A 27,708-nucleotide genomic window follows, 5' to 3' on the forward strand; every position below is an offset into this window, starting at 1 on the left:
GGCTGCTGCAAACTCAACTCAAAAGCTGCTGCAAATCGGTGATTTATATACTCTAACCTTAAATATTCGTTCTACGGATTATAGGCTGCATCATTGTTTTTGCATGTAGGTAATTTTTGTGGTTATAAGTTGTCCGCTACAACAACTACGGCTCGTTAATATGCAACATATCAATAAAAAATCCGAAACTTTGCCGCTACTTTGTGGGCTGTATTGTATTTTGTTTACGTATGCAACAAATAAAGTATAAGACATAATAGTTATATGGCACGCCATAGTTATATGTTGTGTTATTAACAGTAAAACGGACTTGACAGGATTATAAAACGCATTAGCTGTACCCGGTAAGGAGAAATGCGCCTAAAAGGTTAAAATCTCGCTTGAGAGAGAATCAAATAGTATTAAAGGCAGCGCATCTGTGTTGTGCAACATGGCTTGATTACACCCGGTTAAAAAACGATGAAGGTAAACAACAACCACCATATCAAAAAATCTGTCTCAACCGAACGGTCATTTGGCAAGTCATGTTGTTGAACAAATATTAGGATGATAGCTTCTCCAACAGCTGGACTGGTGCTTGTGTAATTAATGTGGCGCACTTTCGACGTATTTCGCACAAGCGGTATCCGATGTAAGCAAAGGAAATGGTCCTAGTAAAAATATTATCCCTTCTACTATGTTTATGTTATTTTGTGAAAAAAAGTATTTTGTGTTTATGTAAGGTAAACCTATTGGCCGAACAAAAACGAGTTAATGCAAAAAATACCACATCCCTCCCTTTAGTGAAAATGCGTGACTGTGCCCGGTCCCTCATGGGATGTTTGCAGTCTTCACTAAAAAGTTGCAAATGAAAAGAGTAAAAGAAGTATATACTTTATACTTTTGCAAAAACCAATCAGAAAAATGTTCTATTTTATTAAAGTGTTGCTTAGAACATTACTTGTGTTGGCAGGTAATACAATTTTTACAATTGCAGCTACAACTGATCGTTGTTAATTCTATAATCACACAACTGTGATGTCACAAATATGCACTGTTTGATTGTGATGTAATACTTAAAGTGCATACAAGGTATTTGCGAATTTCTAAAAATCACTGGCATTTGTCAGCTTAATCAAATCCACTCATTCTATTTTTAACAGCTATTCTCTCTGCTACTTGGTCTTCGTTTGTTCAGTTGTGTTGGATAGATTTTATTGCTTGTGTTAAACCCAATTTATAAAAGAAAATGTAAACGTATTATGTTCCAAACAGATCCTTGCTGTTATTTTCATACTTTATTAAATTGTTCACATATTAAAATCTGTACTTCCTATTTCCAGAAGATAATTTTGGCGGCTTAGGTTAGTTCTTTTCTAGCTATATTATGCTGATATTAGACATTTATTTTTCATCTTGTAATAAGCGGAATATCACTTCTTTGTTGTTTTATTTGGTTTAAATCTGCTAAAGTTCTCTGCATTTAATTTTGGACCATAGCAGATTGAATATATAGAGTATGTATACTCAATATAATATTATGCTTTTTTCTCTTAAACAGCACCAACAACATTACCACTAAGTGATGGAATAACCCAGATTATTGATTACATGACAATGCCCCACTTACCAGAGAAAAAGCATGAATTGGCCAAATGTACTATCATTGAATGGGATCAAAGTTCCAAAATGACCCACATTGGAATGAATTAGGTATAAGTTTTTGTGTTTTGCATTCATGAATGTTTATTTAAAACTTTTGCATTTCAGTATCACACTAGAAATCTGGGTTGAACATGATGGTATGCTGTTGTGATAATAATCACTGAATAGCAGATGTGATTGGGTTAAAAAAGCCACCATGACTGTTTGCAGGTTTGTATTTCATTTTTCCCCTTAACCTGTGCAAAATACAAATTAAAAGCAATATTCACTTAACACTCCAATGCCCAAATTGGATGTATTATGTTCTTTTATAGATTCGATGGTTCATGTTTTGTGGTTCTGAGAAGTTTTGTGTTTACCATGACCTTAAATTGAATATACGTAATTAGTTTATGTATATTATAATTTGAGTTACTCAAAATAATTTGAGTTACTGATGTTTAACAATGACCTATTTTGTACACCTGTTGTTTGTTTAATACATTTAGTTGATAATAGTCTGTGAGGGGATTTATTCTGACTTGAATTTAATTGTTTGTGTTTTTTAAACTTCATGCTGTGTCTATTTCAATTCTAAAAATGTGCACGGAATGACATAAATACTGTTTTCTTTGTTAAGCTTTGAATGCTTACTTAAAAACTTATACTGTTACGCTTTTCGTATATAACTACCAACTAGTTTAAGGAATCACTGAAGTGAAACGGCACTTGCTGCCCACAGAGGAATATGATAAATTTATTAAGGGAGATTTTGCAGTCAAACTACCAAGGGAAATCCCCGGCTGAAGTTAAATCGTAAATCACCAGCGCCCACTGGCGGATTTGTGGTCTCGAATTGACTTGCCACTGAAGCCGGCAAATACCATAGGCTTACAAGTTCACAACCCACATTGGACGTTTCGAAACAATGGGAAACGTCCGGTGTATCAATTGTATTAACAAGGTGTGTATTGACAATAAAACTTGTCGGTTGTTACCACGATTTAACGCGACAACATATTGTCTCGTACGACCAACCTTAACCGCTGTTATATGTTAGGTCACAATTATTAAGCATTTATCGTAAAATTACTCGGAATGACGTCACTTTTTGTTTGTAAATTGATGCATCACCGTAATGGTTCATAAATATGACGTATTGCAGCGAGCCAGTAGTCAATTTTTACCAAGTTTTTGTTACGTTTTTTTAATATCAAGTGTTTGTTTCGGTGCAATCGTGAAACAACAGCGACCACTGGTGGATTTTGTTCGCCGCTTTCACTTGACTTGTGATCGACGACGGCAAATAATACAACGTTTATCGCCCACAGTGTGCAGTAATGGGACAACACTGGGTGTATCAAATATGTGGAAATACAATGTCCGTCTCTAAACAGCCGGTAAATAAGTTTTGTTTGAATACACTATTTCATTCTTATTTATGACGTATTTCAGTAATTAAATGTTCGTGGTTAATGTTTTTCGGTGTGACGTTACCAATATTTTTAATATATCAACTCATGGTCGCTGACATTCCATCTCACGCTGTGAGTAAGTTTGGCACGACTGCTTCATCCAGCGTGTCCATCTTCACATAGACTGAATCGCCTTCCATAAGATGTTTGTTATTTCAGATCCGCCAGTAAACAATGCGTCACATAATTAACTTGTTTGCCTTGACCATAAAAAAACATGCACATCATGTATTAATTTAATAAAGCGTTTCCACAGGAATTTCGTGCTATGGGATTTTTATTACCTGGGCATTTTTACAAAACAAATTTAAACTTGCAAAAGATGCGAACTCGAAGTGTCCAAAGAACTTGTTTGAAGTGGTGAGATTAATTTGTGGATGTTCATGAGTTACTTTTTCCCTGGGTTGTATATCGAGGGTTTACCAGCCTTGTTTTAAAACACTTTTCTTATATTTACCAAACGTCACCTCTTAGTCCTGCGTTTTTCAAAATGCTCATACCCTGACATTTTATTCCGTTAGATGGTGCACCAGAGTTATAATGTGTCATATTGTGCTTGCAATCGGCGGAAGAAAATGTTTTCACAACCTTCAATTCTTATTGTTGTGGTTTTCCGGTTAATGTGAATGCTTGTACATCCAAACCCCACACAAAATAAAATCCCCGGCTGAAGTTAAATCGTAAATCACCAGCGCCCACTGGCGGATTAAAAAAATGCGTTTTGTTTGCACGAGTTTTAAGCCCCTATTATCCTATTAAATTTTTCACTTGCTTTCTGTTTTGCATGTTCACATACACGAATGATTATATGTCCATCACGAAACAAATAATATTGCGTTTATATTTACCTGTTACCGCATTAATTACACGTTGATTGTTTTACTTTTGCACCGTTAGCCGACTCAGGTATGGTACTGCACTGTAACACAAGCCCTCGCGTTTTACGATTGTCATCTTTTGTACAGCTTTGTTCGAGTTAAACAACTCTCACCCACAAGCTTGCAGTGTTCTTATTCATTCTCACACAATATTTTTTAATGTTCTTTTTTTCAATGAAAACTGCATTTTCTGTTCAGAGTGGTGTAGTCTTGTACATTGTTTTAATATTTTTATTTAATGTTTATGCGTTTTTGTTCGTTTTTTTTTGGTTTAATATATTGGTAGAACTATTAACACTGGAACTAAGCTTACGTCCGGTTTGGCAGGTGGCGCAACAGAGCATAGGCGTTTATGGTGCTGACTCAGCAATCATTCTTAATATAAACCCAAATTGCTGAGTCAGCTATGCTCCGTTGTGCCACTTACCAGAAATTCCCAGACCGGGCGCCAGCCAAATTCCCGTGTTAGTAGCTCTACCTAATTCATTAAAGTGACTTTACTAGTATCCTTATTACTGTAAATGACCTTATCGACGCCCTAGACACTTTTATTGACAATACAATCTGCATATATGTCAAAAGTTTTATGCGGACTAGGAATTTGTGGTGTGTTCTTTTTTCCGGCGCTTAAAACTTTTCGTCAGGGATTCTTTCGGTGGTTACTTTTCCTGTCGAAACCCCATCCTCTTTCCCTAACATGGGTCCTCTTTCCCTAACACGGTGGTTGGGTTGTAGGGACCCCTTGACTGGCCAACGCTTCTCCCAGTCGAGTTATACGCACTGCGCGCCACACTCACTTTCTTGTGAGCTCCCGTCACATAGTTTATATTACGGTGAAGCTGCAGCGCATTCTATCATGAATCACCAAACTGTTTTGCGCTCCATAACATTTCAACGTTGCGCAGTTATTTCCGGCTTGATGATTGTTAGTTTTGTGCTACTATTGTGTCGCTATGTTTTTTTTTTCACCAAGCGAAATAAACTTAACTCACCAATCAAGTGAAAAGGTAAAGAACTAATAAACAAGATTATTGGTTTCGAGTACAACAAAATTGTAAGTGAAAAATCGGCACATGTACAGATACTTAGCCCAACCTTTAAGGCAGTCGTTAATTGTAGACTTGTGCGGGTTCGTACAGCAGGGTTATGTATTTTCTTTCTCTTTGTATGTTCTAGTGCAGTGTGCCGCAAGATGATGCTGGGTGTGCCGCCGCAAAACCTTTTTTTGTAACTTTTGTTTTCAATTTGTTTTTATGTATTTTATCATTATAGCAAATGATACAGTTCACACCACCAAATTAAAGCTACACTACTCACTGCATATTCATGTTTTATCACTTCATAATATAGTTTCTATTGGCTTAATGCAGGGGTCTCAAAACACGCGACCCGGTGTGGCCCTAAGAGGGCTTTTGTGCGGCCCGCGAACTAACTTTTAAATTTAGGTGTTTGCCTCAGGTGGAGTACCCCGTCAGACCACCGGTCTTAAAACTTTTATGAATCAATTATTTACGTTTTAATCGTATGATAGAAATAAGCTGGGCACTCCTGTTGAAAATCAGCAATTCGAATTGTTGCGTCACATTTTGTAATTGTTTCGTCATTGTATGCCATTGTTTTCACACACAGTAGTTTATTGCTAGTATTTTTAGTTTGCTACACTGTATATCTGTTTATTGCATTACAAATGTTTTATGTACATGAAATGGCATCAACGCACAACATTTTTAAGCACATAATATTTTTGTTCATATTACTTTTACAAAAACGTTACAATATTACGGCATTCACTAACGTAAAAAATGTTTTTGGCCCTCAAAAGTTTAAGACCCCCGGCTAAATGCTTTTTTTAGTCTTTCGAAAAAATTTCACTCGCATTTTTGGTTCGGGTGTGCCGCCAAACATTTAAAGCTTGTACGTTGCGCCGTGTACAACGTCACGAAGCCCATAAATGTCTCGTCGGGCCAGCCACTGTAGAACGCGTTATGGGCTGTGATGTCAAAGGCTTTATTAAAAGTTCTGACTGATAGTAACGCTCATGAATTGTTGCTTTTGGAAAATGGCCAAGGGAAAAGCCAAACGTCTGTTACTCCCTCGTTTTCTACTCGCATTCCACTAGGAGATTTGTCCTGTATTCGGGTATCCATTCCCAAAAAGTATTCCCTACAACAACAAATAGCATCGTGATAACTGACAGTACTGTTTGTTGTATCATAAACGCCTTCAATAATGCGAGTGTAATCGTGGTGGCCAGAATGCGCAGGTTCATATTTTCAACGAGTTTAAACTAATTACACGATGTTATTTTTAAATGATTAGATTTTTCAATATTTTTATACTATGCTTGTGTGCCACATCACAAGATTGCGTGCCACATAAAAATCGTTTGTGTTCCACACTTGAATAACCACTGGTCTGGTGGCTAAACACAGCAGAAGGTTGTGGATCTAAGCTGGTCTTACACAGCGAATTCCAAAATATAGTATCACTAACAAGTCTCACATAAGTGCACTAAAAACATCGTTACGCATCAGGAATTTCATAAGTAATGTTATGCATCAGTGGTATCACGTGATCTGAAAAGAAACTGCAGTGGGTTTTAAGTTTTTGTTTGTCATGGAATAAAAAACATGTTTTCAGGAACTGTCAGTCCACAAACGAAGCTGCAACTGACCGTAATAAGATTTTAAAATACAGTAAAATAAGATTTTCGGTCTGATTGGGTAATTGTGTTGTGATGTCACAAGTTTTTACTGTATGATTGTGACGTCATACTTTAAGTGCATACAAATATTAGAAGTTTAGTTTTTTTCTGGGTGCGTTATTTTTGTGGCCACCGTGGCTTTGTCTAAAATATATTTTTTAAATAGAGTTATACTAAAGATGATATAAACTGGAGGTTTCTAAAATCAGTGGTTACCGTATTTACTCGATTGTAAGCCGCCCTCGATTATAAGCCGCCCTCGATTGTAAGCCGCATGTTGAGGTGTTAAAAAAATAATGTAAGCCGCCCTCGATTGTAAGCCGCACGCTGGAATTTTAGATACGATTGTTTCTTAATACATCTTTCTGTTGTTATATGGTATGACTATTTGCCTATATCTGTTAGTTACGTTGATAACTGTACCCAACAGAACGTATATCGACGCATAGTCAGTACACGCATACATGTTTTATACCCCAAATAATTTAAAATGTTGGGGTGTAGAAATAATTTCGGTATAAAATTAAAATATAAGCCGCCCTCGAATGTAAGCCGCCCTCGATTATAAGCCGCACAAACTGCAGCTAAAAAACAATGTAAGCCGCGGCTTACAATCAAGTAAATACGGTACAACCACCTTAAGAAAATGGTGAAAAACAGTCGACTGTCATCTATACAGAATTTCAAAGTGATTAACAGAATGACACAAAACTAAGTTGTAAGTAGCAGGTATTTACATTGGGGTTGTGTATGAACTGACACACAAAAGCATGATAAAATATCTGCAAATAGACCAGTGTATCTGTGTTTAAAAGGGCACCACACATTTACCTAATTTTTCTTGTTTGTTGTACCTTATAGTTTATACCATTGTTAAAATAAAAATTATCAAGTGTCAAAATATGCTTGTGACTAAAGCATTGCGTAGAGGTGGAGTTGATTATCTTGGTATTTGATGTTCGGTCATTAAGTTTTGAAGTGCTTGATCTTTCTTCTAAGGTTAATGTGTGTTTTATTTTGCTTTATGCAGTGGTAAGATGAAGCTCTTGATCCACAGCGATAAAAACAAATTGAACCACGAGGAATGATCTCAAGCAAATATCAATATAATAAGGTATCCCCACACATTTACACCTCCAAGCACTAAACAAAATACCTTTCCATTTAAGACAAGCATATTGATTCATTTAAGAAATGTATTTTATAGCTTTAAAGGTTTGTGACCCTTGATTGGTTCAATTACTTGTGTTTGTATGATGAAATTTTATTCAAAACTCACTCGCACTCACTTCTAACCATGTTTATAGAAATTATTTTTTTGCTCGCAAGATATTTATCCTTTTACTTTCTTGTTCACCTCGTGCAGGGGCCACCAAACTACTGCCCGTGGGCCGGATTCGGGCCGTGAGGTCATTTGCTCTGCCTTGCGATTATATTTTTGAGTTTGCCTAATGGTATTGATACCTTTGTAATATTACAAAGTAATCTATTTCTTGCGAAAGTTTTCCTGTCACGATATGTAGAACTGATATTACCTAGTTTTATAGGATTATAGGATCATGACACCCAGGATTGATCCAAAGCCAGTCTGTTACATCACAGACAAGACCAAAAGTGTTAATTGTGAGCAAACAATTTTGTTTGATTGTGATGTAATATACAAGCATTGCTCGTAAGATGAGACTAACTAGTTTAACAGTCGCTTCACCAGATTTTAAATTGGATTGTAGAAAGACCATATCTTACTGCAACTATAAAAATCGCCCTGCAAACTAAATTGTGAAAGGGGTGAAAACCATGTGGCCCGCACGAATCATTTTTAAACATATTCGAATCACAGTAAGTGTGATGACCCCTGACTTTGTGGGATTAATCCTACATTTACTTTTTCAGGATCCATGGTTGAGATTGATGACAAATGTGATTATATCCGAGCATCTAATAATCAACATAGAGTTCCAGTTTACTTGTGAAAACTCGTTGGTTTGTGAAACTGCACAGATGGTTGTGTTTGGTCCGATGCAATTTATAAAGGTGTGTTGTTTCTTGATATTAACTGAAAATTATCTTAATCCTGAACGGAAGTCCTAATGGCAAAGTTCAGAACCACATTTGGCACATTTCGCCTCGGGTGTGCACGAAGAATTTTCAGGTGTGCAAGTGTGCACGACCAAATTTTAAGGTGTGCATGAACCAGTTAAGTGTGCACCTCATCAAGAAAAAGCTAACCAATTTACAAATATTTAACAAAATCCAAAATCAGCCGTCGAATGCAATTGTGCCAATGGTTAACTAATGTAAAACATGCCAATGGTTAACTAATGTAAAGGTGTCACAAACCTAATAAGTCTCAAGTGTGCAATCAAACTTGAAAAAAATAGTCTCGGGTGTGACAGGGGCGTATCCAGAAATTTTTAAAGGGGGGGGTCCAAAAAATTGTTTTTGGGGAAATCCCTAATGACGTCACACGTCGTTCAGAACGACGCGTTATGCGGCAAAGCACTTTTTCCAAATTTGGCGGTTTCTCTACCCCTCTAATTGACAGGAAGAACAGGTAATTTTAGCAAAAGCTTTGTAGTTTTGTGATTTTGCCGCTGCTATCAAGCTTACTCAGCCAAACTGCAGCTGCAAAATAAGCGTTATTGTCACTTAATCAAAATTGTTGTTTAAAAAAACAGGGTCCAATTTGTAAAGAACTAAATCTCTTGCTGAAGCGATAATTCTACTGTTAAGTTGCGCAAAGTCACGAATGCACTAAAGGTGGTAACGGCAAAAGGCATAAATTGTGCCTGGTAAGTACCAAATTACCCTAATAACATAACTCGATTTACATCGATCTAATGTTTTTGACAAACTATTACGTATTTGGCGGATCAAAGCAACACAACATTACACGTTTTTAACACTTTTACATTGTTCAAATGCAAAAACAGTTTGATGTGTTGCACTTAGGGCAGTTACCACTTAGCAAGAAACTGCTACCAGCGTCCTAGCAGGAACGTAACTTTCCGATTGTTAGCGCATAAACCTCCTTATTAAACCTTTGTTACGTCACAATTGGCGATTAGATACAATTGGCGATCTTTGAGATAATGACTCCCTGTTATCACGCAGTGGTAAACGGAACGATTTTGGCCTATTTAATTTACGCACAACTGTTTGAAAAGGGGGGGTCCGGACCCATAAATACAATTGTAACCCAGTACATCTGGAGAATGTATTTTATTTTCATCTGGAGAATATATTATAGCCTCATCACTTCAACAAATGCTTTTTGAGTTTTTTATTAATTGTAAAAAAATGTCAAACCTGCAACTTTCTTACCAAAAATTCTTTGTTTTTTTAGATTTGACTTGGAAAATGATGTTCTGTGAAATATCTCCTGAAATTTTTGAATTCTCATCAAATTTTCTAAAAGTAAGTTTTATTTTTACATTTGTACCAAAAAATTGTCACTAAAATACAGAGATTGTGCACAAAGATGAGTAAATGAAACAGTAATTTTATTTACAGTAAAAAAGTAAATTTCTTTCACAATAATTCTGTCACTGACAAAACTTTCGTTGTTTCGCAGCAAACTTAATCACTTGGTCAACTTTGCTTTGTTTTTTTGCAATTTCCTCCCAATTATTGCAATCAATTTTTCTCGTTCTTCCTCAGTTATATCCTTCGCTGTTTTGAAAACTTCGATTGCTTTTGTGTAATTTTCGATTGCTTCTTTGATTCGTGAAGTTTTACCGCAAACAGCACCAAGATTGTTCAACAAGTGACCGTAGATGTAATACTTTGAACTTTTATTCCCGAACTTTGTTTCCATAAGTTCAAGTCCAAGTTTTATTGTTGTTTCCCTCGATGCAAAATCCCCGATGTGATGTTGACTCACTTCAATGTGATGCAAACACCGAACCTCGTTTTTACATCGAATTTTTTCATTTATTTGAAGGTCACGGATTTGCTGAACCATGTCACGCATCAGTGGGATCACGTGATCGCGCACGATTTCTATGTTTCTCGACTCCGAAGATGAATTAGATTTTTCCATCAAAAGTTTGATTGTTTGTTGAATTTCCCTAGCACAACCCACTACACTTTTCGCTACAGCGGAGTCGGGATTTTTGTTTGCATAGAAATCTGCGGCAATGCTAAAAAACAAAATTGCTTCCAAATATTTGCCGTCATCTCTTAATTTTGTTGCTTTTTCTTCCAGTTTTTTTGCAGTAGGTTCTGGTTGACCTGATATTGACCTTGAAAGTTGTTGTTTTGTCCCTTTTGCTTTGTCATACTTTTTTGTTTTTAATAAACCAACATAATTTTGTGTGCGTTCATTGATTTCGTCAGTTTGATCTGCAGGGAAATAAAAAAGTTTTTATTTTAAGTTTAATGAAACAAGAAATAAATAAAAACAAATTATTGTATTTTGACACTGGTTCATGTAAAGCGGAAGTTTTTTCGAAATAAATATGTGTTTATTGGTGTTAAATGTCAAATATTTTGGTTATTAATCTATTTTAATATGTAGTCAATAAAAAAACGACAACATGGTAAAAAATTAATTGAAAAAGTACGCTGACGTATAATTTGAAAAAGTACGAAGACGTAATAACTAGGTTGTGACGAAATAATGGCTAAGCTGCAGTTGCATGTTTGCTTTCGTTTTGCATTGGGCGATTTTTTCTCCAACCTGGTAACTTATTTCAAACAAAATTAACCTGTGATTTTTTCCCAACAGCTCCGAGCGCCATTTATTAACAGTTTTTTGTTGTTGTTGTTTGCCTAATATGAGGTACAATACGAAAATAGGTTTTCCATGTACGAATATAAGCAAAACAACAACAAAATTTCCTTGTACGAATTCTCAACGTGTGCTAGTTTAAAACAGATTTTTGAAACCAAACGCCCCAAACTTACTTTATAAAAATAGACCCATATGGATAAAGTTATGGTGGTTTAATTAAAAGATATTTTGTAGGTCAGACATAAATAACACAAAATCAACTTTTGATTTACGCTGGACGTAACGTTTCTTAACCAATATTCTAACAGCATAATTGTTGTTTTGTTGTAGTCTTTTTTTCTGTTTTAACTTAAGCTGCGTCCGATTGTTGTTTGTTGTACCTATTGTAAGTTGTACCTAATTGTACCTTATATCAAAAACGGTCACCGACTCTTTCAAATGAAAAGTTTAGGGGGCAAAAGCTTAAAAAAATGCATCTGACTCGCATGTCGGGTATCGTATAGAACAGGGGTCGCCAACCCGCGGCTCCGGAGCCGCATGCGGCTCTTTGATCCCTCTGATGCGGCTCAGTTTTTGAATTTACCTAATGTTTTACATTTGAATAAAAATTATGTGACGATTATTCCGAACACAAAAGTCGAACACGAAAATCCCCATCTCTATACCATCAAACGTAAATCTGAAAGAGGCAAACTGGCGGCGCGCAGGTTAATACGCAATATGAGACAATACTGTTTTTGTTTGCAGTGTGTGTGTGTGCGCGCGTAACAATAGCTGTTTGTTAAATGTTACGTAACAAACGCGTTAACAAAGGAATACAAATCTGCAAAAACAGAATATGCAACGCTACGTAAAGTTGTTTTCTCTGCTGACGAGACTAGTATATCAGTGTGTCTAAAATGCAATGAAACACTAGCTAACAACAAAAAGTCGAATGTCATACGACTAAAAACGTTTTGCATTTTATTTTAAATTTTGAAACGGCTTTGTGGCTCCCAGTGTTTTTTTTACTCCGTGAAACTGGTCCGAGTGGCTCTTTGAGTAGTAAAGGTTGGCGACCCCTGGTATAGAACCATGCCCAAACTCGGGCCCAATAAATGTTCCACTATTTCGCAATTGCATATGGCTGAAACCACGTGGTTGCTTACTGTGAAAGCGATTATCGGTGATGTGAGCGGAAAAACTTCGCAAACCTGTTTTCATTATTTCCAAGTGGTAAGCCGCTAGTGGTCGTTGCAAAAGCAGACTTTGATTGATATAAAGTATAGAATGAGTGGAAGTGAACTTGAGTGGAAGTCCTTTACATGTCAGGCGAATTCTGGTGGGTGATATGACATGCACTCTTGGTTTCTGCTGCGTGTTGGGACGATGAGTAGTGAAAACCGTTAATTGGGTTATTTGGGGAGGGATGACAGCAGCCTACTCGTGGCCCTTCTGTTAAAGCATTAAGTCCTATGCGCAAAAACGACATCTGATGCCGAACAGATGATGTCACAAGAACCACCGTTCAAATTCTAGGAGGAACCCGTCCACAAAATACCCAGATGTCAAGCCCAGGACAACCTCTACAAGGAAACCTATGTAGTAACAGTCCTGGGTTTAACATCATGCAGCTAAATATGGAAGGACTTACTTCATGCAAGCTTAACATCATCGAGCAGCTTGCCAATAACAGCAAAGTCTCGATAATCCTACTCCAGAAAACTCAAGCTAACACTTAGTAGCCTATTGGCCACTCACTGGCAGGTCGGCAACTCCGTCAAATTGTCACATCTGCTACAACAGCATCGCTTCGTAATTGGTCAAGAACGGAACCTTTACGGCATCGATCTGCTAGTCATCACGACTCGTGGCCAAGGAAGTGTCAGCCATACGAATGGGCGATGGACCGGACGCCTGTCTGAAGAAATCACCACGGCAGAACTGGCTGCGGCCCTTTAACATCTGAAGCTTGGTAAAGCATCGTGTCCAGATCAAAAACTCCCCCAGGAGCAGGCTGGTTTTAAGCGCGGTAGATCCATTGTGGACCGAGTCATCCTACTGACGCAAGATCTTGAGGAAAGCTTCGAAGCGAAAAAAAGGTTGGTGCTGTTTTCCTAGACCTTACAGAAGCCTACTAAACAGTCTGGCACCGCGGCCAAGGAGGCTAAACGTAAGTTGACCTTCAAGACTAATGTGAGAACTCTGGACTTTCACCCACTTACCTCGGCGTGCAGCTGGATAGGTCACTTACCTATCGTAAACACATTGAAACCAATATTTCAACAGTACAGTGGTTTTTCCCGACCCATGGATGAAAATCAATAAAAACGGTGATTTCGAGATTTTTATCTCTTGCAATATATGACAATGACAAAAAAGTCTCTTCGTAGTGTACGTCACTCGGCCAAGGGGCATTTACGACTTCAACTTAAATTATAGGATTTCCGCTGAGTTTGTTACGGCAATTTCGCTTAAATTAATGATTTGATTGTCAGTTGGAAGGATGCTACCATTGGCGCAACTGACAACGTTAAGGTTTGAACAACCTTAAATTAGTGTTTGCAAGATCGAGCGTTTGTGTCAAGTCTTATACGATCTGAAGAAATGGTAATTTGACACATGTTCTTTAAAAAGCCGGAAACGTTTTTCCACTCGTTAGTCGGCGATAATAACATAACTGTTAACAGGTTAGGCCTAAGTTCGAACAAGTCATTTCCCTTCGTTGAAATTAAGTTTGTACTGCCTCATGTGCGCCCTCTGTTGGTTTGTTTGAATGTTTTGTTAGTTTTCCAAGGGTGGATTTGCAAAGACACAAAAATTTTGTGACATTTTTACAACGACAATTGAACAGGTAATTTAGTGTCAAAAGATCAAACATTTGTATAGGATATTATTAATCAACGTCAACAAACATATGGAATTCCTCTGAGATTTTGCAGCAAATTAATTACAATTAAAGAATTAATTGATAGTTAGGAGTTAGCTATGCGTAATTGACAACAAACTATTCGACTATTCATTTGCTTGAACCAAAATAGAAACTGGTTAGCTGTTAAGTAAGGGCAACAAAAAAAAACATTATGTTTGTAATGATAAGCTCCTCAATGCCAGCACACAAGATCCAAAGCACTTTGTGCAACGTATAACTTAAAGACTGGTTTACCTGCAGGTTGCTTCGGTGATGTTTTGCTAAAACGGGGGAATATTTTTTGTAACAATGTGGTGGAGCGTTTCTCGGAATTGATAGTATCTGGAAAAAAAAAAAAATTAGACGACAAATTAATAGTTTTTATTGGTGATTGTAATGTTGCTTTTTCGCTTTGAAAAGGTGCATTTGCAAGTTCTTAGGAACTGCTTGTTGGTTTACCTGCAGGTTGTTGTGGTGATGTGCTGCTGGAATGTGCGATTTCTGGTTGTGAGGTAGGGCGTTGAAGTTTGGCACTTGCAGGGCTGCCGAAATCTAAACACAAATATGACAAATCGATTGACAGAATAAACACAATGTTACACACAAACCAGACACATTTGTATAACCTTGCAATATGTGCGTAATACATACAATAGTAATTTCAAAAAAAACATTTTTTCGTGATCTTCAATACCTACATCAAACCGGACAGATTGATTTCTTTCTTTTACTCTCGTCTTTTGCGGCCAATTCGTAAACTGTGTTATTCTATTTTGATGTATACCTTGAATAAACACTTTGATACACGAGTGTCATTTAAACACAGGCAACAATAAACATTGTATTTTCAGGGTAAATGCCCACATACGATCATTTTTTCAGGCTAAAATGCCCACATACGATCATTTTGTGCAAGGTGTGACGGTGAGATATTTTTTTTTGCAGGTTGATGCTTAAATTTCTTGCCCAGTTTGCAGTCCATTCTTACCGTTCTTCCTCAGTTAAATTACATTAATATACTAATTCGATGCCAAAACTTAGATTTAAGCAATAGTATTTACGTTACAGTTTGGTGTTACTTGTTTTGTTGAAAATTTGCTACTTCTTTTTGTTAATTTTGTTTGTTTGTCCTGTCCCGAAATCGTTTTAAAATGTCACATTTCCAGGGCCTATGGCAGGATCTACTTCAGACAACTAACAATCACGTGTCTGTGTTTTGTTGTGTTTTTACTCACTGACTACTTATTAAAAAAACAGCTGAAGTTGGGGTCATTGGAAATCCGTGAGTTTTGTATTGGTTTACCTGCAGGTTGATGCGGCGATGAGCTGCTGGAATGGGCGATTTCCTCTCGTGGTGCGGTACGTCTTTTCTCATCAGCGTCTCTGATCGAATCTAAAAAAAAACACATAAACTTATGATGACATAATATTTAACAAAAAACACTCCTCCAATGCAAACAAAATTGTTATATCGCAAATTACTGTTTTGTCTACCGGCATTTTTTCATTGTGTTTATGCCCTGATACTTCCTTTACAAAACCGTCCGCCAGTTTATCCATCCTAATCCCGATGAAGTAACTGCATCCTGCTAATTGAAGCCAACAATGACTTTGTTTACAAATAAACTGTTGGAACCTTGTGTGGAGTGTTAGTGGGAAGAAGCCTGTAGTTGGGACATGGGAGGCGCGTCTTTAAATCTAATTTGAAGCACAAGAGTGGACATCTGTGCCCACTAGGAGCACTGAAGTAGATGTTACATTCAAAGTTTTCGAAACGTTCTTGTAAACGTTTTGATTTAAGGTGAAGCTATGCCTGGAAGCGAAGGAGGTCAATCACCTTTTCATCACCAATATCTAGACGCCAAGTTGTGCTGCAAAAACATGCAGCACCATCCGGTAAATTTGCACTTTGCCTCTTTTATGTCCACTCACCCGTAGCTCTGTGCACACGGTATCTAGTATGTTTGGCGTGAACACGAGGTGTACCTTCCTGGGTTCGAACCCCGTGAAAAAAAATTGCTGCCCATTGTGGTTTTCGTTGATTATCCTGCCCGATGAGTTTTTTGTTAGCGCACAACAAAAGTCTAAATCCCAAAATGCTTATCGCATCACAGCAGTCTTGTTTGTTCTTTTGTTGTCATGAGGTTGTTTTATGTTCACAGTGCTTTGTGTTGAGTTTAATTTATTTGCCTATACGATAGCTGCATTCGCATTTCATACGATAGCTGCATTCGCATTTCACTGCATTTTTGGGCGTTTACGAATTTTTACGCTATTTTAAAGAGTGAGGGGCAGCTACCAGTTATAGCCACGTGTGGTTCGAGCTAATCCTTTTTAGTTAACGACACTTTAACTTGTTTCTGATTTTATATTTTCCTGAAAATTATTATCTTTATTTCTGGGCGCTGTATACACAAAATTTTAAATTGATCGTGTTCGAACGTGGCAAGGCTATGGTCTGAACTTTTTTAACCTGTTATTGCAAAGTCGCTAATGTTACAATGGCAATGACCCTGTATGTCACGTATGTTTAAATTCAACAGAAACATTCTAAATCCACGATTTTATCAACCGTGAATTAATCAGGAACATAATGCGTCAAAACATCTGCTATGAATGATTCCACCGAAAAAGATTGATTTCCAAATCAAGATAATCAAATTTTATTTCTATATTAAATCATGAGTAACACCAAGAGATTTTAACAAACTGCCCCTTCACAGAGTAAAATAGTTTGAGATGTTAGTTGCCGAAAATATTTATTGACTACACAAATATTGACTTTACATCAAACTTGCAGCGATCGAAGGTTGCGGCTTAAATCTAATTTCCTACTTTACAAATAGTACGTGTTTGCTTGTCTTGTCATGTGAAACCAGTGCCTTTTGGATGAAAAAGAGGGGTCTGTTTTTTAACGGATTACGACTTGAACTAAGAGAATTCATTCGGCATTTGTGCGAAACAAATAATTTTCAAATACAAACAAAAAGTTACCTTCCCTGCATTGGTCAACTTAACATCGTCATAACTACACAATGTAACGATGTATCGCATACCTGGTTGTTGCTGGTTGCTAGAGACGGGAATTTTTCGGGAAATTTTTTTTGCCTTATGTGCGCCCTCTGTTGGTTCGGTTGATCGTTCCTCGGTGTTGTTTGATATGGAGGGAACTGAAATATTTGTGGTTTCACAAATATACTGTAATTTAACCTACAGTCATGTTTAGTTTTCTAAGTAATGTGACAACGACACAAAAACATTTTCTTACAAACTGTACAGTTACCGAGTGTAATTGTGTCAGTAGCCGAAGACAAATATTGACTTTCAAACAAACCGGCATAGCACGCTTGCAACTGGATTCCTATTCACTGCTTTATAACAACGACTTGAATTTGTTTTTTTTACAAAATGATAAGCAGTTTAGTAATGTGTAATATAACATAAAATCTGTGCCAAAAACTTCAAGTATAACTTCCATTTTGGGACTGAACAGTTACAATTAGTCGTATTATTATTTCAGAACTGGTTTTAAGTATAGAAAACGAAAAATTGCGAGGGTTCGCAAGTCATGCGCTTAAATTCCAACATACGATCTCCAATCATTTTGGAATTGTTATTCAACGTGTGAATTTGTGATCGGTTTACCTGTAGGTTGTAGTGGTGATGTGCTGTTGAAACGAGCGATTAATTTTCGTACTGTGGTAGAGCGTCCCTCGGCACCGTGTCTGATAGGATCTAAACAAAATTAAAATTTAACATCATTTTTGAAACAATATTCATCCAAAAAATGTGTTTATACCCAGATGCTGCGGTCTGCTGGTGGTGGAAATTTTCCCTTGTTGAGAAAAAGACTGTACGTGCTCTTGTGCGCCCTCTGTTGGTTCGGTTGATCGTTCCTTGGTGTCACCTGAGGTGGAGGGCACTAAAATATTTATGGTTTACTACTAGACAACTTTCTACTGTATTGTTCTTTTTTCTAATGAGAAATCGTTACTATTACACAGAGGTTGTTTGCTAACAAAGTTCCCTGTTATCGATTGATTTTGTTTACGGTGTATAAATACTGACTTTCCATCAAACTAATGTGCGTAAGATACCAGATATAAAACCATTGCAGATACTGTTAAATGAACTGCACAGTTTATCGAATCTAAGTTGTGTGAAAAAGTTTTTTTTTCCTTTGTAAAGGGTTACGGGCTTTACAGTTTAGGAATCTCTGGAATAAAACCAAATGATTTAAATTGTTGACCATAAATTGAAAATTTGAACTTTTCGTAAACGCACATATTTATTACGACAATCGCCAACAATTCAGCTGTTCAACTACAATTTCCAACTACTCAGTGTATCTCATACCTGGTTGTTGTTGGTTGCTAGAGGTGGGGATTTCCAATTGTTGAGATGACAGATACTTTTGTGCGCCCTCTGATGGTTCGCTTGACCGTTCTTCGGTGCCATCTGGTGTGGATGACACTGAAAAAATAATGAATGAGTAATAGGACGCTTTCTGCACAACTACATCTCTAATTACCACAAAAACTGCTGGGTCTAGTGAGAAAATGAGAGATTTAATAATAGTAGACCGCAACAAAACAATAAGTAACACTTTATATGTCAACAGGATCAGGATAACTACAAGTTCCTTTCGATCAAAACACCTTATACCCGGGTCCATTTTTGCAAAGATTTACTTTGCGAAAAGGAATATGAAATTATTATCTGTTGATTTGTTATTTTACCATGAAAACTTCTGGACTTGGTTGAAAAATACTGAAGAGAAACGCGTCGACCTTTGTTGACTTGAGGTTTCTCGTCCAAATCCATTTGAGTCAAAGTTGTCAAAACTTGAGAAAGTAGCTTGGTGGTTTTCGGTTTGTCTAAATATGTTTTTAATTCTTCTTTTATCTCAGTCATTGTGGGACGTTTTGTGGGATCTTGATCCCAGCATCGCTTCATCAGTAGTTGGAGTTGCTCTGCGATTTCTCTGTCTTCATCGACCAAAGTTTGTATCCAATCCTGTACATCCTGACAGTCTGGTCTTTTCCCTCCTTTGATTAATTTCAATAACTCCCTTCGCTCTTCTTCTGTCAGACGTGGATAAGGAGCTTTACGAGTCAAGACCCAATACAATAACATACTAAAAGCATATACGTCATGCTGCTTCCTTGGTTTCAGGGTGGGGTCCTTAAGTTTTTCTGGAGCAGTGTAGTAGGGAGTGTATTGTGGCCTAACTTTCTTGGTTCGTGCCAAAGGATTAACAGTTGCCGAAATACTATAAGTGGCCAGTTCGGAGGCCCCGAAATCAGCCAATCTACAGGTTAGTTCTTTGGTAAGCAAAACGTTTCCAGGTTTTAGGTCCTGATGAATTAAGCGTTTGTCTGGTAAATTGTGACAAAAAGCCATTGCTGATGCTATTTCGTATAAAATGCGAACGCGCACAGCAAGACCTAGTTCTTTGGATGTATCCATTAGTAGAGTTTCTAAATCTCCACCTTCACAGTATTCCATCACAATTCCCATTGAGAAAGACCATTGGACGTAGCCGAAAATTCGAACGACATTTTCATGATCTGCTTTTAGCAAGTGTTCCATTTCTTCCTTTATTCTAAACAATACTTTAATAAATATGGCTGTGGTGTTTTATATGTAAATGTTAAATTTTACGACTTACATTTTAACAGCCAGTGACTTTTTCTGCGTTCCACCAGCCACCTCAAACACTTTGATGGCAACTTTTTTCTTCAACCCATTGTGGTATCCAAATAGAACATCCCCGAAACCTCCTGAACCGGCCACAAAGTCATCAATGTCACATGTGATGTCACCACAATCCAATTCTCGTAACTTTGACACACACAAAAAAATTTACCCCTCATGGTCGACGTATATTTTGTTGAGGTCAAACCAAGCCATGTAACTATCTCAATCAATGTGATTCTCATTGCTTTGTGCAACCGCTTTGCAAGCAAAAGGTTTTGAATTTAAATCGCTGAGTAACTTACAACTGCTTTAAGTTACATTACTTCAAAGCAAGGTTTGTTTTTTAAACAAAACTCTGTCACAAATTTCGGCTCATCAGACAAGTCAAAGCGAGTTAGTTAAAAAGGAGTTTTTGACTGGCATTATCAGGCATTAGAAAGCAGATAAGGGGAGAGAATAAAAATATTTGAGTATTAAAAAAAAACAAATGGTTTTATTTAAATCCTGACAGTCTAATTCGAAATGACGTTTTTGTTACACACGGTTGACAAGCACATTTTTATATCAGCTATTGCTGCTAGACATAATATCATGTTTACAGAGCTCTTCTGGCAAGTATTTTTATTCTGACGTTTCGACGTCCTATACAAGTCGCCTTTATCAAGCACATTTTTGTTTACAACAAACAAACAAACAAACAAACAAACAAACAAACAAACAAACAAACAAACAAACAAACAAACAAACAAACAAACAAACAAACAAACAAACAAACAAACAAACAAACAAACAAACAAACAAACAAACAAACAAAAGCAGAATATTACCAGAAGTTTCTCACCTCTTTTGACGAAGTCATGTTTTAGAAAGTTTTTAAAATGTATTTCAGCAATAAATGAATCTATTTGCAGAATCTCCTGCTGTATAAAACAAATGTGTTCGTTGATAGCCTGCCCAATTCAAGACGGGATGCAGCCGGTGCGCTGCACCACTACTCATAAATATTAAGTTTCAAGATTATTTTAGAAAATGAGCACCAATTTTCTCTTGTTGCTACAAAATATTATCCTTAATCCCGAGTATAGCATGCAAAATCTCCAATTTATGAAAGAATTTAGAGGCCATATGTAGGTTCCAACGAGGGCCAAACTATGTATCGCACCAGTTTTGTTTGTTTTTTCACCCAGGGCCCTGCTGGCAGCCACACATTTATTTTGCTACTGGCTGAAATAAATTTCTGCATCTCCACCTTCCATCCATTGCAACACACGTTTCTCTAGTAATATTTTTTTTAATACAAATTCTAATGACCAAAACGTTTTTATCTTCTATTTTACGCCATTCATTTGTCCAAACTACATTGCAACTACATGTACCTGTCTAAATCAAGCCTGCATTGCAACTCATATAAATGAAAGGCGACTTATTAACTGCACTCGGAAAAGAGAAAATGTGTTTTTACACTTACGTACCGAGACCGCCGCGTTATTAGTTGTCACCAGACCGTATAAGGGCTAAAGTTTAGGGCAAGAAAGGCGTCTCTTCGAAAACAGCAATTGTGTTTGCGTTGAAACTTGGTCTTGTTTTTTGTAAAACGTCATTATGACGACACTATGCTTTCTTTTGAAAATAAGTGTTATAATGGAAATCATTTCGATGGTCTACTATTTGAAAATGGGACAACAGGCCATTACAAATACATTTTATTCAGCCCTCGCCGCACCAACATTCAGAGTCACCACATAGGATTGCAGCCCAACATTTCACACAAAATAGGAAATTGTTTAAACAGCAAAACGCGTTTAAACTAACATATTATATGCTTGCAAAGCTTATATTAAAGATAAACCGTAGCATTCGCTGACTTTGCTACGTCCGTTTATTTAAACGCAACGACATAACCTATCTCAATCAAATGAAGCAGGGTATCCAACATTCCAGTTCAAGACATCAGTCAAAACAAGTTTACCCTCAGATTTAGTTGGAGCTGAACCAAATGCTAAATATTGATGCGTGGAGGCAAACAACAGCTTTTAGTCGAGTCTCGCCACGTCACATTGGAACAGAAAAGCTTGGGGTAGAACACCACTGAGGCGTGACGGGTAACCAACACAAGCGCCCCAGTATCGTCTCACAACGATTGAAACGCGACTGTTCACATTGCGCAAGTGTTTGTTTCAATCAGAGTGATTCTGCCGTTAGTGTGTTTTTCGACAGAATATTATTTTTCACTCACTATTTGGTAATAAATTTCCACAAACAATAACAACACCGATAAAAAGGCAAAGCATTTTCGCAAAACATTTCTAACGCTGTTTTTACGTGACTGCTATACGTTTCTTTGAAACCTTCTGCCATAAAATTTGCCGTTTTTCTTTGAAACCTTTGCGAAATATGCCTGGCAACAACCCTCTTTGTATTCTGAAATACTTTTATCCATGCAAAGTTTCGTCGTTTTATAATTGTCGCTATTAATGAGCTATATGCACCTCAAAAGCATCATCCCTCTGCTACAAATTGGATGTTTGAGTTATCTATAACGCATGTGGCTAATGGACCCACCAATCTAATCTGAAACAACACTTGCTTACGTAGCACAAACTATTGCGTAACAAATAGTAATTGTTTCTGTGTCAGATATAAATATTCCAATGACATCGTCACACTTATCGTCTCCACCAGCTTATTAAACTCTTAACCTAATTTTCATTACAATAGCCCTAACTCTCATCCATGCCTCACCACCCATCTAGGCTGATGGCTTTGACCTGACGTTTAAATAAATATGCCGCTCACGACGTTTTTAAAATGTGATGCACGTGACCCACCAAGTGGGAAATTAAGCAATATGACTCACCTCAAAAGCTTTCCATACAACTTTAACGACAACATGTGAAGAACAACTAAAACTTGATATTGCCACAAATCCATATACGGCTTAGCATTTAGTACAGCAAGAAAGAAAAACAATGGTATATATCAAGTGGTGGTAAACTGCTTAGGCGAAATCCGCTTGGCGGTGCACCAGAGTTATAATTTGTCGCGTTGCGCTCGGCAAAATATCTGTGTTGGCAATCGATTATAACAGCGTGGAATGGTAAACTGAACAATTGTTCGGACAATTCTAACGTAGTTACTTTTTCTATGGCATTTTTGCCGAAAATTTGCTGTCATTGAGATGCTGTTATATTAAATCCAGTATATTTGCCGAGCTTAACAAAAACACAACATTTTGTAGCACTCTCTTTGACAAATAGTAACTGTTCTTTGTCAGATGTAAATATTTCAATGACATCGTCACTTTCATCGTCTCCACCACTTCATTGAACTTTTTATGCATTTGTTTATGTGGTCTCTAACACTGACCCACACGAAAGACTTAAAACGTCAAGATAGTGAAAGGTTAAGCTATTTAAAAGTATTGCTGCTCGTCACAAAGTCCTTTCGTAAAAAAATATTTTGTAAATAACAAATTATATTGCGCAAAACTCTTAGATTTAAGGCCTACTCTATTTCTCCCGCGCATGTGCAGTCGCCTAAATAAAGGTTGGACCGACAACACGACTCGTATGAATGAATGTGACTTATTCATATCAGCTGAATAGAGAAAAGGTGTTTGTTTCACGTACTCGCCGTGACTGCCTCGTTCTTAGTTGTCACCAGACCGTACAAGGGTAGGGTCTTAAGATACAACGTCAAAACTTTACCCGCATAAAAAAAACTGCAAGAACAATTGTTGATGCGTTGAAACTTGGCCTTGTGTCAAACCGAACAACTTAAACATGGAAGGTGCGGTTTCTTAAACTTCATGGCTGTATGTTGGCCTATGGAAGTTCCTCAATGATAAGTGTAGGCGTTTCAATATCCGACATACATTTAATTGCAAGACGCGTTTGAACTGAAAAGTTACACATTTCCAAGCTTATTTCAGAATGAGAACCGTAGCATTTACCAACTTTGCCACGTTCTCTATTTAAACTCTGCCACGTAACGTATCTGCATCATACAAAGCAGCGTTTCCGATATTATAGGGTAGCAAATCAAAGACAGAAATCCACCGGCAAATTAGTTGGTATAGAACTAAAGGCTAAAGATATGTGTGAATGCATAAATATAGCCTCTGCATTCGGTCGAGTCTCGCCACGTCACATAGCCACAATAAAGCTAGTAGGTTGGGTAAAACGCCACTAAAGCATGACGGGTAACTTACGTAGGGGCTCAAGTATCATCACAACGATTGAAACGCGGCTGTTCACGAGGCGCAAGTGTTTGTATGAGTCTGAGTGACTCTGATGTTGGTGTTTTCTGTGTGCTGCCTGTCGCAAACACAACTCAAAAGCTGTTGCCAATCGGTGATTTTTATACTCTAACCTTAATTATTCGTTCTACGGATTATAGTCTGTATCATTGTTTTTGCATGTTGGTAGTTTTTGTGGTTATAATGTGGACCGACAACACGACTCGTATGAATGCATGCGACTTTTTTACTACAGCTTGAAGAAGAAAAAAGATATTTTTCACAAACTCGCCTAAACCGCCCCGATCTTAGTTGCGTGAGACCGTACAAGGAAAGGGCTAAATGTAAAACGTTTTCCGGCTGAAAGAAACGAAAAACCTGCTCGAAAACAAGATCAATTATTGTTGCGTTGAAACTTGGCCTTGAGTCAAACCGAGCAACTTAAATATGGAAAGTGTGGTTTGTGAAACTTCATGGCTGTATGTTGGGCTAGGAAGTTCCTCAATGATAAGTATAAACGTTGCAATATCCAACATACATTGGTTATAGAAGAGACAAATATTATGTCCAAGTATAGACGTCACCACACCAATAAACATGACAGCACGTTTAATCCATCTTGGATGCGTTGATAATACACTTAGGTCTAAACTGGTCAGCTGGGTTTATGTGGTTAATATTGCCAAACACACGACGAAATTGTTCAAATCCCAAACGCCTTCAGAATGATATTTATATCTGCAAAGCATATTCCATAATCAGAACGGCAGCATTAACCACGGAAAGTACCTCAAGCACACAAAGCAACGTTTCCAAAATTTTGGGGCAACGTGTAAGTCGAAAACAAAAGTCTACCGGCAGATTTAAATGATACTGAACTTAAGGCTAAAGTTAGGTGTGGAGGCATAAATAGGCTTTTAGTCAAGTATCGGTACGTCCCTTTGCAGCAATAAAGCTAGTGGGTTGGGGTAAAACGTCACTAAGGCGTGACGCGTAACCAATGTCGTCTCACAACGATCGAAACTCGCCTAGACCGCCGCGTTCTTAGTTGTCACCAGACCGTACAAGGTTAGGGGGTGAAGGCAAAACGTTTAAAATAAACGACAAAAAGCGCGAAAAACGAACACAACAAACGATTGTGGTTGCGTTGAAACTTGACCTTGTGTCTTAAACTAAACGACTTAAATTACGAATATGTTATAAGTGATTTGTAAAACGGCATTATGACAACACTATGTTGTGCTGCTGTGAAAATACAAAGCGTTTTAGTGAAAAAAATCATGAGTTGTTTCAAAATTTAAAAAAAACGCGTTTGAACAATCATCTTATGTATTTCTTATTTGAGAGTGTGAACCGCAGCATTTACCAACTTTGCCACGTTCGTTTGTCAAGCTCTGCTACGTAACGTATCCCAAGCATGCAAAGCAAAGTTTCTCATATTTGCAGTGTTAGCAACGTGTAAATCGTAAACAAAAGCTATCGGCATTTTTTGTTTAAAACTAAAGGTTAAAAATAGATGTGGAGGCATAAAAAAGCTTTCAGTCGAGTCTCGCCACGCCACTTTGCAACAATAAAGCTGGTGGGTTGGGGTAGAACGTCACTGAGGCGTGACAAGTAACCAACATTGGGGCTAGACTATCATCACAACGATCGAAACGCAATTGTTCACATGGCGCATTTGTTTGTATGAATCTGAGTGATTCTGTGGTGCTGGCTGCTGCAAACACAACTCAACGTTTGTGAATCGGTGATATTTATACCCAAACCCTAATTATTCGTTCTGCGGAAACGCGTTCCACAGCTTATTACTTTTTTGCATATTGCTAATCTTTGTGATTGTAATTTGTAAGCTACAACTACATTTTGTTGCCAAGCAACATACCAATGAGTAGAAAAAACTAAACGTTGCCGATATTTTGTGGGTTGTATTGTATTTTGTTTACAGTTATAGTGACAAGGCAAACGAAGTATAAAATATCATAGGTAATTTGGCACGAAAACCACCTTACACAGCTGCAAAAACCAACCAGTTGTGGAAGGAAACAATTTAAGGTGTTTTGTGCATTTTTTGTGTTTTGTGCAAATTGGGATGACAGCTTATCCGATACGCTGGACTGGTGCTTGTGCAATTTGTGGCATACACCAGTAGCGTAAAAAAAAAACGAAAATTTTGGAAGGGGCCAAAAAATTTGTTGTCCAAACCGTTTTTTGCTTGGGTGTGTTTTACCCCTGATTTTCCAAACTGGGGTTCGACGGAACCACCAAACGCTTTTTTTGCCTATTTCGATTCTCTATGAATTTAAATATATTTGGACTTCGGCTTACAACTCAGTAACAGTCAATTTGGCAATTTTTATATTTCTTTGATAATAATTTTGTCATGAAGAGATACCAAACCACACCCAATTTCACAAAATTGGGCGGGGCCATGGCCCCTTTGGCCCCTCCCTGGCTACGCCAATGGCGTACACTCGGCCTATTTCGTACAAGCGGTATCCGATCTAAATCAAGGTCATGAGGTTAGATTTACTGGGTTCACTACAAATACTACACCGAACTTTTTCTGGGATGTAACCTACTTCTGGGTTTTCTCGTCCCAGTAAAAATACTAAACCTTCTGCTGGGTTTATGTTATTTTTTGGAAGGAAAGTCTATTGTGTATACAAAAATTTATTAAAAAATCAAACGAAGGCACCATGCAGTGCAAAACATACAAAATCTGCCCCATACACTCTTTTGTCCAACTTCGTCACTTACCCGTTCCCTCATGGGATGTTTGCATAATGCACTGAAAAGATGCAAAATAGTAAAATAAATACAAATCATTTTGCAGAACTACAAAATAATTAAAAGGCAATCAGAAATGCTCAGGGAATAAATTGTGTTGGGAGGTAATGAAAATTTCACTGTTGCAAGTTTGCAGTCTCAAGTCATCGCATTTGTTGAATGGGTAATTCTTTGATTGTGATGTCACAAATATACACTATGCGAATGTGATGTCATACTCAAAAGTGCATACAAAGTACGTACGAATTTCTGAAAATCACAGTCATTTTCCAGCTTAATCAAACCCATTTTTTCTTGTTTTAGAGCTATTTTATCTCTTTGGTTTGTAGTTTGTACTTTCTACTTTGTTCAGTTGTGTGGTTTAGTCTGGTTTTGTTAATTGTGTTACCCCTAAATCATGAATATTTAAAATTGTAAATTGTTTATTTTCAGAATGTTTCAATATAGAGAAATGCAAATATGTTTTGTAAGTGTGCTAGCTGCTAGGGCTTTGTTTATGTGATCTGTTATGCATCTAACAAAACCAAACTGCTATTTTTATACTTTTAAAGTTTTTGAGCAAACAAGGAAGATTTGGATTGTCCACTCATTGGGATCTATTTTTCCTAAATTCCTCTTTCAAGTAGAGACTTTTGGCAGAGGTTTGTTCTTTAACAGTTGTATTTTGCTGATAATAGAT

At 37.3% G+C, this 27,708-nt stretch overlaps 1 protein-coding gene and 1 long non-coding RNA gene across 4 annotated transcripts in view; both read left to right on the forward strand.

The window, feature by feature from the left end:
- Nucleotides 1-10,995, forward strand: part of LOC145214579 (uncharacterized) — a 77,144-nt gene extending 66,149 nt beyond the window's left edge. Inside the window, exons 1-5 of one of the 2 annotated variants that reach the window (XR_013857073.1) lie at nucleotides 7,318-7,398; nucleotides 7,711-7,794; nucleotides 8,574-8,714; nucleotides 10,027-10,097; nucleotides 10,624-10,995. This is a non-coding gene — a long non-coding RNA (uncharacterized LOC145214579). Of the gene's footprint in view, nucleotides 1-7,317; nucleotides 7,399-7,710; nucleotides 7,795-8,573; nucleotides 8,715-10,026; nucleotides 10,098-10,623 lie in introns of those variants that run through there. The other variant, XR_013857072.1, reaches the window with a different exon arrangement.
- The window catches only part of LOC145214578 (uncharacterized), a 65,416-nt gene continuing 38,591 nt past the window's right edge, over nucleotides 884-27,708 (forward strand). The window contains exons 1-6 of one of the 2 annotated variants that reach the window (XR_013857071.1): nucleotides 884-952; nucleotides 1,541-1,692; nucleotides 1,750-1,854; nucleotides 2,402-2,587; nucleotides 2,873-3,023; nucleotides 3,355-5,112. Coding sequence is in view for 1 of the 2 variants with exons in the window: in XM_080083140.1 (XP_079939266.1) it covers nucleotides 27,538-27,670 (133 nt within the window). In the remaining variant the exon portion in view is untranslated. Of the gene's footprint in view, nucleotides 953-1,540; nucleotides 1,693-1,749; nucleotides 1,855-2,401; nucleotides 2,588-2,872; nucleotides 3,024-3,354; nucleotides 27,671-27,708 lie in introns of those variants that run through there. The other variant, XM_080083140.1, reaches the window with a different exon arrangement.

This window comes from Phallusia mammillata, chromosome 2 (assembly GCF_965637545.1).
Source record: "Phallusia mammillata chromosome 2, kaPhaMamm4.hap1.1, whole genome shotgun sequence".
Classification (NCBI taxonomy): domain Eukaryota; kingdom Metazoa; phylum Chordata; class Ascidiacea; order Phlebobranchia; family Ascidiidae; genus Phallusia; species Phallusia mammillata.